The 16,032-nt window shown below is 41.0% G+C and overlaps 1 protein-coding gene and 1 long non-coding RNA gene across 2 annotated transcripts in view; one reads left to right on the top strand and one right to left on the bottom strand.

The window, feature by feature from the left end:
• Window positions 1-1,089: 1,089 nt before the first annotated feature.
• On the bottom strand, window positions 1,090-14,559 carry LOC124508057 (uncharacterized). Its single transcript, XR_006961208.1, has 4 exons — window positions 14,474-14,559; window positions 13,002-13,118; window positions 7,158-7,233; window positions 1,090-1,386 (listed from the first exon to the last, which is right to left on the bottom strand). It is a non-coding gene; the product is annotated as an uncharacterized LOC124508057 (long non-coding RNA).
• A 158-nt stretch (window positions 14,560-14,717) lies between these two features.
• AP4E1 (adaptor related protein complex 4 subunit epsilon 1) overlaps window positions 14,718-16,032 on the top strand; it is a 65,991-nt gene continuing 64,676 nt past the window's right edge. The window contains exon 1 of the mRNA XM_047075111.1: window positions 14,718-14,929. Within this exon, the coding sequence (XP_046931067.1) occupies window positions 14,780-14,929 (150 nt within the window). The 5' untranslated portion in view covers window positions 14,718-14,779. The remainder of the gene's footprint in view (window positions 14,930-16,032) is intronic.

The following is a 16,032-nucleotide window of genomic DNA, read 5'->3' as shown; positions in this document are numbered from 1 at the left end:
TAACTACAGAAGGGGCTCTGTTTTTGCCTCTACTTACTTCTCAAGTTCTTTGGGGAAAAAGAAAGTATCATAGGTCAAATCTTTTTACAAGTAAGCTCCACTGGACTGTCCAAATACACGGTATGGATTAGAATTTTGTTTCATTGACTACGATTTGAAATAGGTTAGATATAAGCTGTGCTGTGGAGGACTCTCTTAGAGATTTTCATTGCAAAGGTACTTGTAGAGGAGTTTACCTGTAAACAACAGATCTCTTCCAGCTAAGTTTTTACTAGGCTGATTCAGACTGGGGAGCAGGAGTGGGAAAATACTGTGGACACAGTCTGCTGGCTAGCAGTCAAGGCAGAGGAAAGAAAACACAGGCAAAGGTCTGTGTGAAATGTGAATCTGAGTCACGGAGGGAGAGGAAGAAAATAGCATGTGTCATTCTGAAAAAGCTCCTCTTAGGGCAGTTTCTTTTGGCTGTAACTGCTGCCTCTCCCCTGGAGAGAGTCACAGGGCCTCTCTTGGCTCTTCCTGCCACATTTTCAGACTTAAAAGGAAGCCACCTTCAGGCAAATTCCCTCTTCCTCCCAAGAAAGAAAATAAAAGGAAATTGAGAGTCCTGCTCTCTGAAGAACCTGGGTCCGGTTTTGAAATGAACTCAGGAAAGTGCCCTGCCTTCAGGGGTTGGGAGTATCTGCAGTCACAACTGGGGCTTGCTCCTCTGGTGCCCTCTTGGGTATCAGTGTGGAACTGTTTTCTTTAAAGTGGCCTAAATCCCCACCATTGCAGTCCCCAGAACTCTACCCAGCATGTCTCCTTTTCTAGGCCTTGCCTCTCAGCCTGGAGAGTTTCGTGAACAACTTCTGGTCACTCCTAAGCCTTCTCTCTTGAAATTTTTCTCTGGTAACCCTCTATAGACCCTCATCAATGTATTAAGTTTTCTAAACAAATTCTTTCTCTTTCTACTTTTGCATGCATCTCTGGTCACTAAGTCCCAGAAAGATCCTGTAGAAACTGTCAATCAATAACAGACAAGCATTTCTAAACTTCACTTAACAATTTTACAGTTTTATTGAAATATAATCTACATATCATATTCACCCATTGTAAGTGTACAGCCAATGATTTTTATTAAATTTACAGTGCTATGCAATCACTGTTACAGTTTAGGTTTAGAACACTTCCAAAACCCCATGAAGTTCCCTCACAAGTATTTGCAGCCAATCCTCAATTTCACCTCCAATTTCGGGCAGCTACTGATCTGATTTCTGTCTGAAGATTTTCCTTTTCTGGTCATAGCATATAAATGTACACTTTATAACAAGCTTCTTTCAGTTGGCATAATGTTATCAAGGTTCATCCATGTTGTAGCATGTATCAGTGCTTCATTCCATTTTATAGCTGAAAAATAGTCCATTATACGGACATACTAGTTTTGTTTATCCATTCATCAGTTGATGGACATCTGCGTTGTTTCCAGCTTTTGGTTATTATGAATAAACAAACTGCTATGGGGGCATGTAGGTGGCTCAGTTGGTTAAGGGTCCAACTTCAGGTCAGGTCATGATCTACAGTTTGTGAGTTCAAGCTCCGCATCGGGCTCTGTGCTGACAGCTCAAAGCCTGGAGCCTGCTTTGGATTCGGTGTCTCCCTTTCTCTCTGTCCCTCCCCTGCTCATGCTCTGTCTCTCTCTGTCTCTCAAAAATGAAAAGACCTTAAAAAAACAAACAAAAAACCAAACTGCTGTGAACATTTATGTACAAGTCTTTGTGTGAACATATAGTTTCATTTCTCTTGGGTAAATACCTAGTAGAGTTTCTAGGTCATATGGCAAATTTGTTTACCTTTTTAAAAAACTACCAAGTTGTTTTATAATGTGGCTTTTCCATTTTACATTCCCACCAGCTATATATAAAGAGTTTCCCACATCTTCTTCAACACTTGGTATTGTCTATACTTTGATTATGGCCCTAGTGGGTGTGTAATGGTATCTTCTTGTGGTTTTAATTTGAATTCTCCTAGTCACTAATAATGTTGAGTGTTTTTTCAAGTACTTGTTACCCGTTCATGTATTCTCTTTGGTGAAATGTGCATTTCCTCATTTTTAAATTGGATTGTTAGTCTTCTGATTACTAAGTTATAAGAGTTCTCTGTGTATTTTGGATACAACTCCTTTACCAGATATATAGCTTATAAATATTTTCTTTCAGTCTATGTCTTATCTTTTGAACTTATTAAGAGTTTTCTTTGAAGCCCAAAAGTTGTCACTTTGATGAAGTCCAGTTTATCAATTTTTTGTGGATTGCACTTTTGAGATCATATTTAAGAACTCTGTCTAGCCTAAGGTCTTGAAGAATTTATCCTATATTTTATTCTAGAACTTTTAGTTTTACATTTACATTTAGAAGGCAGCTATGCTCACCACTATACCACCAAGGCTACATTACATTTACATTTAGGTCTAAGAGTCCTTTTGAGTTAATTTTTGGGGGGTGGTGTGATGTAAAAGTCTAAGTTAACTTTTTTTCCATATGGATATCAAACTGTACCAGAATCATTTGTTGAAAAGATTGTCCTTTCTCCATTGAACTATCTTGGATACTTCACTGAAAATCAATTGACCATAGGGGTACTTGGGTGGCTCAGTCAGTTAAACACCAACTCTTAGTTTCAGCTCAGGTCATGATTTCACAGTTTGTGGGATTGAGCCCCAGGTTGGGCTCTGAGCTGATAGCAAGGAGCCTGCTTGGGATTCTCTCTTTCCTTCTCTCTCTGACCCTCCCCTGCTTGTGTGCTCTCTCTCTCTCAAAATAAATAAACATTAAAAAAAGAAAGAAAGAAAATCAGGTGCCAGGGTGGCTTAGTCCATTAAGTGTCTGACTTTGGCTCAGGTCATAATCTCTTGGTTCAGATCCTGAGTTCGAGTCCCGTGTCGGGCTCTGTGTTGACAGCTCAGGGCCTGGAGCCTGCTTTGGATTCTGTGTCTCCCTTTCTCTCTGTCCCTTCCCTGCTCATTCTGTCTCTGTCTCTAATGTCTCTAATGTCTCTGTCTCTAATGTCTTTAATGTTAATAAACATTAAAAAATTTACATTTGGTTCTCTTTTTAAAAACAGATTATGTCTTTTTATTGAATTATATATTTGTTAAGTCACTGTTGTCATATATTCTTTTAATTATTTAAACATGATTTCCTTGGGTTCTTTGAACATATTTATAAAAACTGCTTTGAAATCTTTGCTAAATCCAACATGTAGGCCCACTCAGAGACAGTTTCTATTAACTCCTTTTTCCCCTGAATATAAGTCATCTTTCCTGCTTCTTTGAAACTTCATAATTTTGTTGTTGAAAGCCGGACATTTAATTTTTTTTAAGTTTTAATTTAAATTCCAGTTAGTTAACATACAATATAATATTAGTTTCAGGTATACAATTTAGTGATTCAACACTTCTATACAACACCTGGTGCTCATCATAAGTGCACTCCTTAATACTCATCACCTATTTCAGCCATCCCCCCACTCACCTCCCCTGTGGTAGCCATCATTTTATTCTCTATAGTTAAGAGACTGTTTCTTGGTTTGCCTCTCTCTTTTTTCTCTTTGCTCATTTGTTTTATTTCTTTTTTTTAACTTATTAAACAAATATTTTAAAATGTTTATTTACTTTTGAGAGCAAGAGCTAGTGAACATGAGCAGGAGAGGGGCAGACAGAGAAGGGGACAGAGGATCTGAAGCAGGCTCCAGGCTCCAAGCTGTCAGCACACAGCCTGACACGGGGCTTGAATTCACAAACTGCCAGATCATGACCTGAGCCAAAGCTGGACACCTAACCAGTCACCCAGGTGCCCCTTGTTTGTTCTGTTTCTTAAATTCCCCCTATGATTGAAATCATATAGTATTTGTTTCTCTCTGACTGACTTATTTTGCTTGGCATAATACTAATACTCTTTAGCTCCATTCAGGTCATTGCAAATGGCAAGATTTCATTCTTATTATGGCTCAGTAATATTCCACTGTATATAAGTACCACATCTTCTTTATCTATTCATCAGTTGATGGACACTTGGGCTGTTTCCATATTTTGGCTATTGTAGATATGCTGCTATAAACATTGGGGCGCATGTATCCCTTTGTATTAGTATTTTTGTATTCTTTGGGTAAATACCTAGTAGTGCAATTGCTGGATCATAGGGTGATTCTATTTGTAACTTTTGGAGGAACCTCCATACTATTTTCCAGAGTGGCTGCACCAGTTTGCCTTCCCACCAGCATTCCCCTTTCTTTACATCCTTGCCAACACCTGTTGTTTCTTGTGTTGCTGATTTTAGGCATTTTTTTTTAAGTTTATCTATTTATTTTTGAGAGAGAGAAAGAGAGAGCACAAGTGAGGGAGAGTCAGAGAGAGAAGGAGACACAGAATCTGAAGCAGGCCCCAGGTTCTGATCTGTCAGTCCAGAGCCAGACACGAGGCTCAAACCCATGAACTGTGAGATCTTGACCTGAGCTGAAGTCGGACATTTAACCAATGAGGCACTCAGGCACCCTGATTTTGGCCATTCTGACAGATGTTAGGTGATATCTCATTGTAGTTTTGGTTTGTATTTCCCTGTTGATGAGTGATGTTGAGCATCTTTTCATGTGTCTATTGGCCATCTGTATGTCTTATTTGGAAAAATGTTTATTCAGGTCTCCTGTCCATTTTTAAATTGGATTATTCATTTTTTGGGTATTGAGTTTTAGAAGTTCTTTATAGATTTTGGACACTAACCCTTTATCAGATATGTCGTTTGCAAATATCTTCTCCCGTTCCATAGGTTGCCTTTCAGTTTTATTGATGTTTTGTTTTCTTTGCTGTGCAGAAGGTTTTTATTTTGATGAAGAAGAAGTTGCTAGCAAGAAGTTGCTACTATTGATGTCAAAAATGTTGCTGCCTGTGTTCTCCTCTATGATTTTAATGGTTTCAGGTCTCATATTTAGGTATTTAATCCATTTTGAGCTTATTTTTGTGTATGATGTAAGAAAGTGATCCAGTTTCATTCTTTTGCATGTTGCTGTCCAGTTTTTCCCAACACCATTTGTTGAAGAGACTGTCTTTTTCCCATTGGATGTTCTTTTCCACTTTGTTGAAGATTAACTGACCATGTAGTTGTAGGTTCATTTCTGGGTTTTCTATTCGGTTCCATTGATCTATGTGCCTATTTTTGTGTCGGTACCCTACTGTTTTGATCACTACGGCTTTGTAATATAACTTGAAGTCGGGATTTGAGGCCTCTAAGAAAGCTGGACATATTAGATAAAATTCTGTAGCAAATCTGGTTTCTGATTTCTACCCCTAGTGATAGTTGTTGCTGTTTTTTTCTTTGTTTGTTTAGTGCCTTGTCTGGACTAAACCTATGGATGTCTCCCTCACCTTGTGTGTTCATGATATCTCTGGATTTTTAGGGGTCATCCTGGATCTGCACAGCTTGGTGGTCAGGCAAGGATTGATCAGAGGTTGTGCTCAAACCAGAGTCAGTAAGACTCCCATTCCTTGCTATTCGATATGTGTGTGGTTTGGAGGGAACTTTCACATTTTAGGCAGTTTTCACATCTGCCTGACTTTTACTTTCCAACAGGCCTTGTGTCTACTTTGTGCGTACACGCAGCCTTGGGTTGGCCAGTGATGGATGGAGAGCCACTATCTAGGACTGTTGATTTCCTGGTCTCTTTTTTATATTATTGGCTAGTCTTTGATCCATTGCTTACCCTAGTCAGAACTGTAGCCTCAGGCTGGCAGATGCCACTGGATTTTTCACATTTGTCTCCAAATTAAATGAGTTCCCTCCAGCAAGGAAGGTGTAAGTTTTCATGACTTGCTCCACCCGGATAGATCACAGTACCAATCAAACTTACTGGGCAGAGGGGCCTGGAGGAGTAGCCTCAGGGAAAAACAACCTAGAACCCTCCATTCTTATTTGATGTATGGTACTTTTTAATGAATTGATACTTTTCAATTTGTTGTGTGCTTCTGAGTGATTTCTAAAACACTGGAATGGATATTTTTGATAATTTTGCTGTATACTTGTTTTCCATAGAGAGGATTTGCTTATCTCCTTTCTTCATCATGTGAGAAGTCCTGCCCTGAAATCCATTTTTATGTTACATAAAATTGTGTTTATCAAGCAGTTATCTATAAGATGCTAGATTGTTGTTCGCTAACAAATCTTGTTTCATATTTTACAAATGTTTGGGAAATGTTGAGTTAAATAAAATTAAATAGGATTCTTTATTATAGGACTTCACAGGGTCATGAATATGCCAAGATACCTTGCACATCTCTAAGAGCAGGGCTGTGGAGTAGAGTACAAGTATGCAGCATTTTCCAATTAATTTAGCCACAGAATATCTTTTACGATGAGTATCTATTAATAAGTTAAGAAACAATGGTAAATTCTGGGACAAATGAACTGTTTAGACTTTAAGAGATGGTCATCAATGGGTACTTCTTTATATTCCCACAGATCATTGTCAGTAGTGGGGAACAAATAACCAGATGTTCTCCCAGCACCCTTTTTTCTTAATAAATCTTTCTCTGGTCCTGCTTTAATCCCTGACACTTTAAGCTCCCATTAGTTCTATCTCTGAGGCAAACCCACTTATTTTATTTAATTTTTAAAAAAAATTTTTATGTTTATTTTTCTATGTTGAAAGAGACAGACAGCAAGCAGGGGAAGGGCAGAGAGAAAGGGGGAGAGAGATAATTCCAAGCAGGCTCTGCACTGCTAGCATAGAGCCCTATGTGGAACTCAAGCCCACGAACAGTGAGATCATGACCTGAGCCGAAACCAACAGTTGGATGCCTAACCAACTGAGCTACTCAGGCAGCCCCAAACCCACTTAATTTACCCTGACAGAGAAGGTTCAGTTGGGACCTGAATGGACCTCTGAGTTCCTAGTTCCTTGTTTCCTTCCTAAAATGGTTTTAATTTTCCTTATGATTATAAAATTGTTATCATTTTTAAAAATTCAGTAAATAGCACAAAGTATAAAGAAAAGCATACAGAGTAATCATAATTTGACCATCCTAGGCAATCACCTTTAACATTTAGGTATTTATGTGTCCAGATATTTTTCTATGCTTACCCTTCCCTCCCACACACTCTTCATTTATGAAATGTAAAATGAGTGCTTACTAAGTGTCAGGCATTGTGGCAGGTGCTGGGCAAATGGCGGTGAACACTTGATCCTTGGTCTCAAGAAGCATTCAGTCTAGTGAGAGAGAAAGACATTAAGTAAATCTGGTAAATAATTTCATATTTACAAATTGTGATAAATGTGAGATTGATATGTATTTTGACAAAGACAGACTCAAGCCACATACACATGTTTTATAACCTGTTTTCTTCACTCATATCAATCTTTCCATGACAACAAATATAGATTCTGTGCTAGAATCAAGAATAAGAAAAACATGCTCCTATTCCTGAGGGTTTGGTTCTAACAGAGGAGAGAGACATATAAATAGATCATTTCAATTCAATTTTAGTAGAGGTTGTATAAACATGGAGCAGGGAAGGCTTCATGGAGAAGGTGACTGCATGAGTTCTGTTTTAAAGGAAAAATAGAAATTTTCTAGTTAAGAGCAGAAGGATATTCCAGGCAGTCAGCATGTGCAAAAACAAAGGGGTTAAAAGTGTGGCATATTCAGGGAACTGTTGGCTGCTTGATATCGCTAAAACAAAAAACGCTAACCTAAGCCTAGTAGGAGAAAAGGCTAGAGAGGTGGGCAATGAGAAAGCTATCAAGGCCTACATCCCCCTGGTAAGGAGTTTGCAGTTTACCCATCAGACTAGTCTGAACTGAGAAAAACATGATCAGATTTCTGAGACAGAAAGCTCTAAAAGGTTGGCTGAAAGGAGAAGAAATCGGTGATAGTGGGTGATTAATTAGAAGAGTTTTATAATAATCCAGGACAGAAATGGTGGCAGGGGAAATGGAGCAAATGGGGGTGAATTAACCATGTTATTAGGGGTAAATGGAGGCAATTTAGCTAGAGTGGGAAATCAGAATTATTGGGAGAGCTGACAAGGGCTTTTCAGGAAAAACAATACCAAATGTTAAACTCAAGAGCAAAGGGATGAAGAAAGCTAAATGGAGTTTAGAAGTTGGGGTTGGGAATAGGATACATGCCTGGGAACCTAGGGGAGAGTCTTGTACAGGTGAGATCCTTGGAGGCAAGGATATTTGTCTGTCCTTGTAACTCCCCTTTCACGTGGTTCCCAGGCTCATTCCCAGGACAGCATGACAACCTTGCAGTAAGTGAGCATGAATAACTGTTGTTTGTCTTGAATAGTGCCATCAAATGAAGGCAGAAATTTTTGGGAAAATGTTACCCGAAAGAATGATTCCCTAGAGATGCATCTTGAGAAGAAGTGGGTTGAATTCTCTGTGGGTATGGGGTGGAATCTAAGGCTTTTAAAGTGAAAGCTAATATTTATATATCAAATATTTCTGAAGAAATAGATGGTAACAGTTGTTTCTAGGGAAGGGGGCAGCTGGGGGATGGGAGGGGCAAAAGATTTTGCTCAGCATAACGTTTTGTACATTTTGAGTTTTGAATGGAGGGAATTTAATGTCTATTCAAAATAAAAGTTTTTTTTTAAATTTTTTAACGTTTATTTTTTTTGAGACAGAGAGAGACAGAGCATGAACGCGGGGGGGGGGGGGGGCGGGCAGAGAGAGAGGGAGACACAGAATCGGAAGCAGGCTCCAGGCTCCGAGCCATCAGCCCAGAGCCCGACGTGGGGCTCAAACTCACCGACCGCGAGATCGTGACCTGAGTCGAAATCGGACGCTTAACCGACTGAGCTACCCAGGCGCCCCCGTTTTTTTTTTTTTTTTTGAATTTTTTTTTCTCAAAATAAAAGTTTTTAAAAAGGAAGCTGAAGAAATGCAGAAGAAAAATTTTTATTACCCCTTCAAAAAACAAAAAACCACCACATTTATTACTCTTTCACACATCTCCATATATTTCCAGGTGAGATAGTCCTGCTTGGAAAGTTTGTGGTGGGGCTGCTGATATTCTTGTGAGGCATAAGCTAGTTTGCCCCACTGCAGTCTTAGGACCACTGTACCTCCTTAAAATGTACTGAGTCACCTATCGGCCCTATTTTCAGCTCAATGACAGCCACCTTCCTCCCTGACTAAAAGGAGAGACAGAGGAAATCCAGTTCTAGAGGGTTTAATTTAACAGGTTCGGTCCCTGTCATTCTGAGTGAAATTACCTGGGACAGAGGTAGAGATAGGAAAAGGAGAAAGAGCCCATATTTACAGAAAAAATGGACAGTCTAAAATTACATGTTTAAAAGAGAACATCCATACCCCTTTCATTTCATGGCAGGACTTGGAGCCAGGGTCTCAGAGTAGGAAGCCACAGGCGACCTCTTCACTGTGAATGCCATGAAAGTATGGGCAACATGCTCCAAGCTCAAAGTCCGTATTTAGGGCTGCAATTTCAATTCTACCTCTAGGGTTGTGTGACTTTGGCCAAGTGGCTTCCACAGCCTAAGTATCAGTATCCTTTTCTGTAATATTAGGTGATTGGATGTGTGGATGACATCCAAAGTTTCTTCCAATTCCCACATCATATAATTCTAAATCTTAAGTCCTGCTATATACTTCTACAGCTTTTCCTAACAGGAATTTCACTTCCAGGCTTTTGATGTTTGTTTCTCACCTCTGTTGTAAATTTTTAGCTTTTCAAGGTGGAACCTAGAGAAGGAATGGTAGGAATTGGTGGCGATTCAATGATCTTTGTGCCTGGGTCACACACTGGGTAGAAAGCTCTGGAAGTTGCTCCAGCAACTTTTCCTTCAGAATCCGGTCAGTAGGAGATAATTTTGCCTTTTTATCAAATTTTTCTCTTTTCTAAGGATTCTTCTGTCTTCTTCTCTTACAACCATTCATCCTACCCCTAAACTCTTTTGCTGTTCATTGGCCTACACTCCTATATCAATTGATGTGACTGAATAATAAATATAATAATTACTTCAGAATAATTGAGTACCTACCGTGTACTAGGGAGTTTTCAAAATTTTTTATCTTAGGACCTCTTAACATGCTTGAAAGTTGTCAAGGACCTCCAAAAGCTTTTGTTTATATGGGTTATATCTATAGATATTTACTAAATTAAAAGGTAAAACAAAATTTTAAGCTATTAGTTTTAGCAAAAAATGGACCCATTATATGTTAAAAACATGTTTTAAGAAGACAAACATCTATATATTCAAAACAACAACAACAACAAAAATTAGTGACAGGAGTGGCACTGTTTCACAATTTTGCAAATCTCTTTACTGTCAGGCTTAACATAAAACAGCTGGATTCTCATGCCGGGTTCTTTATTTAATCTGCTGTTTCAGGGTTTGTATTCATTTCCTGGGGCTGTTCTAATAAATTACCACAAATCCAGCTGCTCAAAACAACAGAAATGTAATTCTTTTACAGTTCTGGAGCCAGAAGTTCAACATCAGTTTCACTGGACCGAAATCAAGGTGTGGGCAGGGAAGTGCTCCCTCTGGAGGCTCTAGAGGAAAATTCTCTCCTTGCCTCTGGCAGATGCTGGTGGTTGCTAGCATTCCTTAATTTAAGGCTGCTTCTTTCCAATCTCTTCCCCTATCTTTGCTTCAACTGCTCTTTTGTACGTGCTGGAATTATAATCTTCCTGTGCTTCTCTCTGATAAGACATTTGTGAAGGCATTTAGGCCTCACTGGGATAATCCAGGGTAATCTCTTTATCTCAAGATCTTTAACCTAATCATGCCTGCACACGTTTCACTATATAACATTTACCAGTTCTGAGGATTAGGATGTATATGTATTCTTGGGAGCGACTGTCAGCCTGCAACATGTTGTTATTTTGTTTGATGTTTATGAAGAAAATCTGGTCTCACACAAATATGTGGCTTGGGGAAAAAAGAGTATTAAATTTGTTTTTTAATTTTAATTTTATTTTAGACAGAGTACATGAGGGGGGAGAGAAACAAAAGGGGGGGGAGAGAGAGAGGGGGAGAGAGAGAGAGAGAGAGAGAGAGAGAGAGAGAGAGAGAGAGACTCTCAAGTAGGCTCCACGCTCAGTGTGGAGTCCAACACAGGGCTTGATCCTACAACTCTGTCATTGGGACCTGAGCCAAAATCAAGAGCCAGATGCTCACCCGACTGAGCCACCCAAGTGCCCCAAAAGAGAGTTTTTAAATAGCCTTTTCAAATAATTGTGGATATTATTCTTTAGCACAACACCAAAACTCAACAAGAAGTAGTTTCTTAAAGGTTTGTTACAATTGTGGAATTTGAAAACGTTATCAGTGAACTTTTCTCACTGGGCTACATTAAAATCATTGGGATATATGCACTTTAAATAGATTCATAATTTTATAACATCACGCATTGATCATTTAGAAGATATTGGTTAAGTTAAACAGATCTTCCAAATCTTTTTTTTTTTTTAATTTTTTTTTCAACGTTTATTTATTTTTGGGACAGAGAGAGACAGAGCATGAACGGGGGAGGGGCAGAGAGAAAGGGAGACACAGAATCGGAAACAGGCTCCAGGCTCTGAGCCATCAGCCCAGAGCCTGACGCAGGGCTCGAACTCACGGACCGCGAGATCGTGACCTGGCTGAAGTCGGACGCTTAACCGACTACGCCACCCAGGCGCCCCGAGATCTTCCAAATCTTAACACATTTAATTATACATGATCAAAAAATAACATTCATTAATATCACCACCAATCTTATCAGAGCAGTTCTTGCATATTGGGAAATTAACAAACTCCTGGTACAGAAACACAGTTTTCAAAATTCTAATTTTCAGGTGAAAGCTTGAATTTTATCAGTGGCAACAAATTCCGTTATTTTCTTTGAACTTACAGACTTGCTGTTCATTTGCAAGAAAACCATTGTTTGTCAGTACGTGAGGAAAAGTGGCTGATTCAGCTTTCAAGTCAAATAAGTGCGCAAGTGCTTTTCCTTGAGAAACTGTGGCTGTGCATCAGAACTGTTTTATGTGCACTTCTAATTTTGTCACACACAATACACACACACACACACATATATATTTTAGAGAGAGAGAGAGAGGATGCAAGTGAGTGAGGGGCAGAGAGGGAAGGAGAGAGAGAATTGGGACTCCCCTGAGGCTCCTGTTTTTACCCAAAGCGGGGCTGGAGCTCACGAGAAGTGGGGCATGAGCTCACCCAAATGTCACATACAATATTTAAAAGAAATGTACTAAAAGGTCGAGCTTTAATAAAATTAAGAACTCTTTCTGCTTCATTAAAGATAGTCTGAGGTAAACTGGCTGCCCCTCATCCCCCATTGTGAGCATGTGGTGGTGAAGAGGACAGTTTGGAGCCTCTGCCTTGATTTGCACCAAGGCGCCAGCAGTTTTGCCCAGTACTATTTTTATACTATTAGTGCAAATATCAGCACAGTTGTTCCAGGATAAACTATGAGATTTTAAAAATGAGTCAATGCTCTATTTTAGCACCACTTCTGTTTGCTGCTAAGCATTCATATAAAAGATCTTCAAGTGTTAGTTGGTGCTGACACTGGATATATACACGCAAAGCAACAAGTCTAGCTACATCTATAATTCTATAATTTTTGCTCATCTGAAAGGCACTACAGTTCTGCAGATGAGATGTTACCTCAGACTTGATGTTTGCAGCTCAAGTTCTAATTTGGTGAGCTACTGCATTTTTGGAAAGTAGCTTGGCCATGATTTCTTTGACTTATTTTTCACCTAGCAGGCACTTCCTCAGTAATGTACAGGCTTTCTTAGTTTCTCAGTTACTACATGCACCTTTTCAGCCAATGCAATACAATAATTTAACCTGTAAGATGCGTCAGGGGTTTTTCATTTCTGGTTTGAAAAGTGGTAACAAAAACTCCTGGTCTTTTAAAGAGCCTACCAAGTTTGAAATATTCAATTTTGCCTTTTCTTTTCTTATTTACAGTTTCACCCAGATTCTTCCCTTTACCTGAGTCAGAGAATGCTTTTATATTGATGTCAGTATCATCTTTTTCAGCATCTTTAGATGTGGGAAGGTTGAAAAAGCAAGTCTTCTAATCTCCCTTTTGTAAGCCAATGAGAGAACCTAAAGTAAAAAAAGGGTATAAAAAAAATTTTAATTTAGAATATTAAATTCTCAAAGAATAAGTTTTAAATAAAATTTAAACATTTATTTTTCAATAAATTAAAAACTATTGCAAAAAAAGTCTCCAAAATGAACTTTTTTTTTTTTTTTTTTTTTTTTTTTTTGAGTTAGAGAGCAGGGAAGAGGGGCAGAGGGAGAGAATCTTAATTAGGCGCCCCACTCAGAGCAGAGCCTGACATGGGGTTTCAACCCACTACCCTGGGATCATGACCTGAGCCAAAAATCAAGAGTCTGGTGCTCAACCAACTGAGCCACCCAGGCTCCTTGACAAAATAAACTTTTTTTCTTGTGTTTCCACATAGGTACAAGGACAATTTAGGGTTTCAAAAAGCCATTTATAGGACGATTGATGAGGTTACAGAAATTAAGTATAAAGGACGATAGCTTGTAACAACACACTAGATGCACTAAGGACAAACTGAGTTAATCTCTGAAAACGCACATATTTATACCCTACACCTTAGAAGATTCTAGAAAACAGAGGAGTACTCAAGCACACATTTCACCAGTCAACAGCTTTTAAGTCAACTATCCTCTTGAAAACTTCTCTGTATACTCCCTAGAGGATGAGAGCTAAAACAGCAAACAACTTTTAAATAATATTAGGCATACAGTTTGACTTCGTGGATCTCTTGGAAGGGGGTCAGAGACCCTCAGAAGACACCAGAGCACATTTTGAGAACCACCGTACTAGATTGTGCTCTAGGTAGAAACTGGGGTAACGTCAATAGCTAAAATACCCGCTCCACGCGGAGATATTTATGTAGTAAGAACCGTGATGAATTGTCAAATGAAAATGAACGGAAGGTTGTGACAGGGTAGGGCAGGAACACTCATCCTTGTCTGTCCGGCCAGGGGAGGCCGCTCCAGGAGAGAGACCTTCCAGCTGGGACTGCGGAGTTGGACTCGGTCGGAGGCGGGGGTGGCCGCGCGACCACCAGCCCTCCCCGGCTGTCTTCCCACATCCGCGGTGAAGAGGGGTGAAAGGGAAGCGGCAGTGACCGCGAGACCCCGGCGCCGCGGCGCCCACCCCGGCGGAAGGAATGCGCAGGACAGTGGCTTGTCATTCGACACCACCAGCACTGTCAGGGCCGGAGCCCGCGCCGTCCCGGCGATCCGGCTTCGGTGCAGGGAGGTGGGCCTACTGCCCGCGGTCCCGCAGAGGGGAAGCGCAGGCCGAATGGGGGAAAGGAATGTGCACCTCCCGACGCGGTCTCGCGCGGCGGGGAGGCAGCTAAAGGGAAAAGGGAGACCTTGCAGGATGAAGCGTGAGGTGGACCAGCCCCAGCGGCTACCTCAAAAGGACCCAAGGGTGAGACCCCGGGGTTGCCATCGAAACCGGACCATCCGGTCCTTCAATTCCTCCCCAGGACTTCACCCTCCTCGCGCAAGTTGGGAGAGCCGCTTCTCCCAGCGGACTGTCGCGCCCTCCGGCGGCCTCAGTCGGGAACGACACTGTACTTGTCCATTCTGGACGCGAATAAAGATTTCTTTTTCAAACAAACAGGAAGTGTCTACGGAGGCCGGGCCGGAGGCTGGGCAGGGGCCGGGCATGAAGCCGGGCGGCAACCAGATCGCGGCTGGTGGCGGCGGCGGCGGCGATGAGCGACATAGTGGAGAAGACGCTGACGGCGCTGCCGGGTCTCTTCTTGCAGAACCAGTCGGTTGGCGGGCCAGCGGGAGTCAAGGCGTCCTTCTCCTCGCGGCTGGGCAACCTCGTCCGCGGCATCACCGCGCTAACCTCCAAGCACGTACGTACTTGCCGGGCCGGGAGGTCAGGGGAGCCGGGGGAGGCCCCGGCACTGGGAGGCCCTAGTCGGGCTGGAGCCCTCAGGGCTGGCCCTCCGGCGGGGCTTATGGACTGCTTGTATCAGTCCGTCCCTGCGTCTGTCTAGAAGCGTGATTTTCCTTCCGGGACTGACAGCGGGGAGGCCGAGTTTCCACAGTGGATCCTCACACTGAGTCATTATTAACCTGGAGCAGATCTCTTTAATCTTTGAGACTCCATGTGTTTCCCGAACGTTGAAGTGGAAAAGTACCAATACGTATTTCATAGGTTGTTTCGAGAATTAAATGAGACATCAAGCGAGTGAAAATACCAAGTACGATGGAAGTGTCAACATTATTTACCTTCTACAAAGTTTCTTTACAGGTTCTTTCCTCCAGTTATTTCAACTGCTGGACGTCACACTCGGGAACAGCCCCTGCCATCTGAACCGGTCGTTGAATATTTTTGGGGAGCTTGAGGTTCTTAGATTAGACCTACGGGGTGGGCAGAGAAAAAGCATGATTCTCTCTCAGTGTCAAATTTATTGTCTCAGCCTCAGTTGGGCTTTGAAAATGAGCAGTTATAATAGAAGGTATTAAGTTTCCACAGACTTTTGGTAGTCGAACGGATTGTGTTAGATACGGATTGCAAGTTTCAAGGAATTTATATATTTAAAAAAGATTGTGTATTATGCTGTAATTTGTTCAAAAGATATTTGTGGGAGAGGTTATGTGTTAGACATTGAGGAAAAAGAGTAAAACAGATTTTCTTTTCCCCAAGGAATTGATCATTCATTTGGGGCTTAAGATAAATAGAAATAAGGGGTGCCTGGGTGGCTCAGTTGGTTAAGCATCAGACAGCCTGGAGCCTGCTTGGGATTCTCTCTCTCCCTCTCTCTCTGCCCCTCCCTCACCCTTGCGCACGCTTGTGTGCTTGCGCGTACGTGGTCTATCTCTCTCAAAATAAATTTAAAAAATTAAAAAAAAGACAAGTATAAGCAATATACAATGACGTATAAGTGCTAGGGGAGAGGAAATGACGAAGACAGAAAGATTTTCTTCAAAGCGCTCTGAGGATTTAAAACAT

This window comes from Lynx rufus, unplaced genomic scaffold, assembly GCF_022079265.1.
Source record: "Lynx rufus isolate CCGP_SWC_20201006 ecotype Redwood Valley unplaced genomic scaffold, mLynRuf1.p SCAF_13, whole genome shotgun sequence".
NCBI classification, from domain to species: Eukaryota; Metazoa; Chordata; class Mammalia; order Carnivora; family Felidae; genus Lynx; species Lynx rufus.
This window is presented reverse-complemented; position numbering and strand designations above follow the sequence as displayed.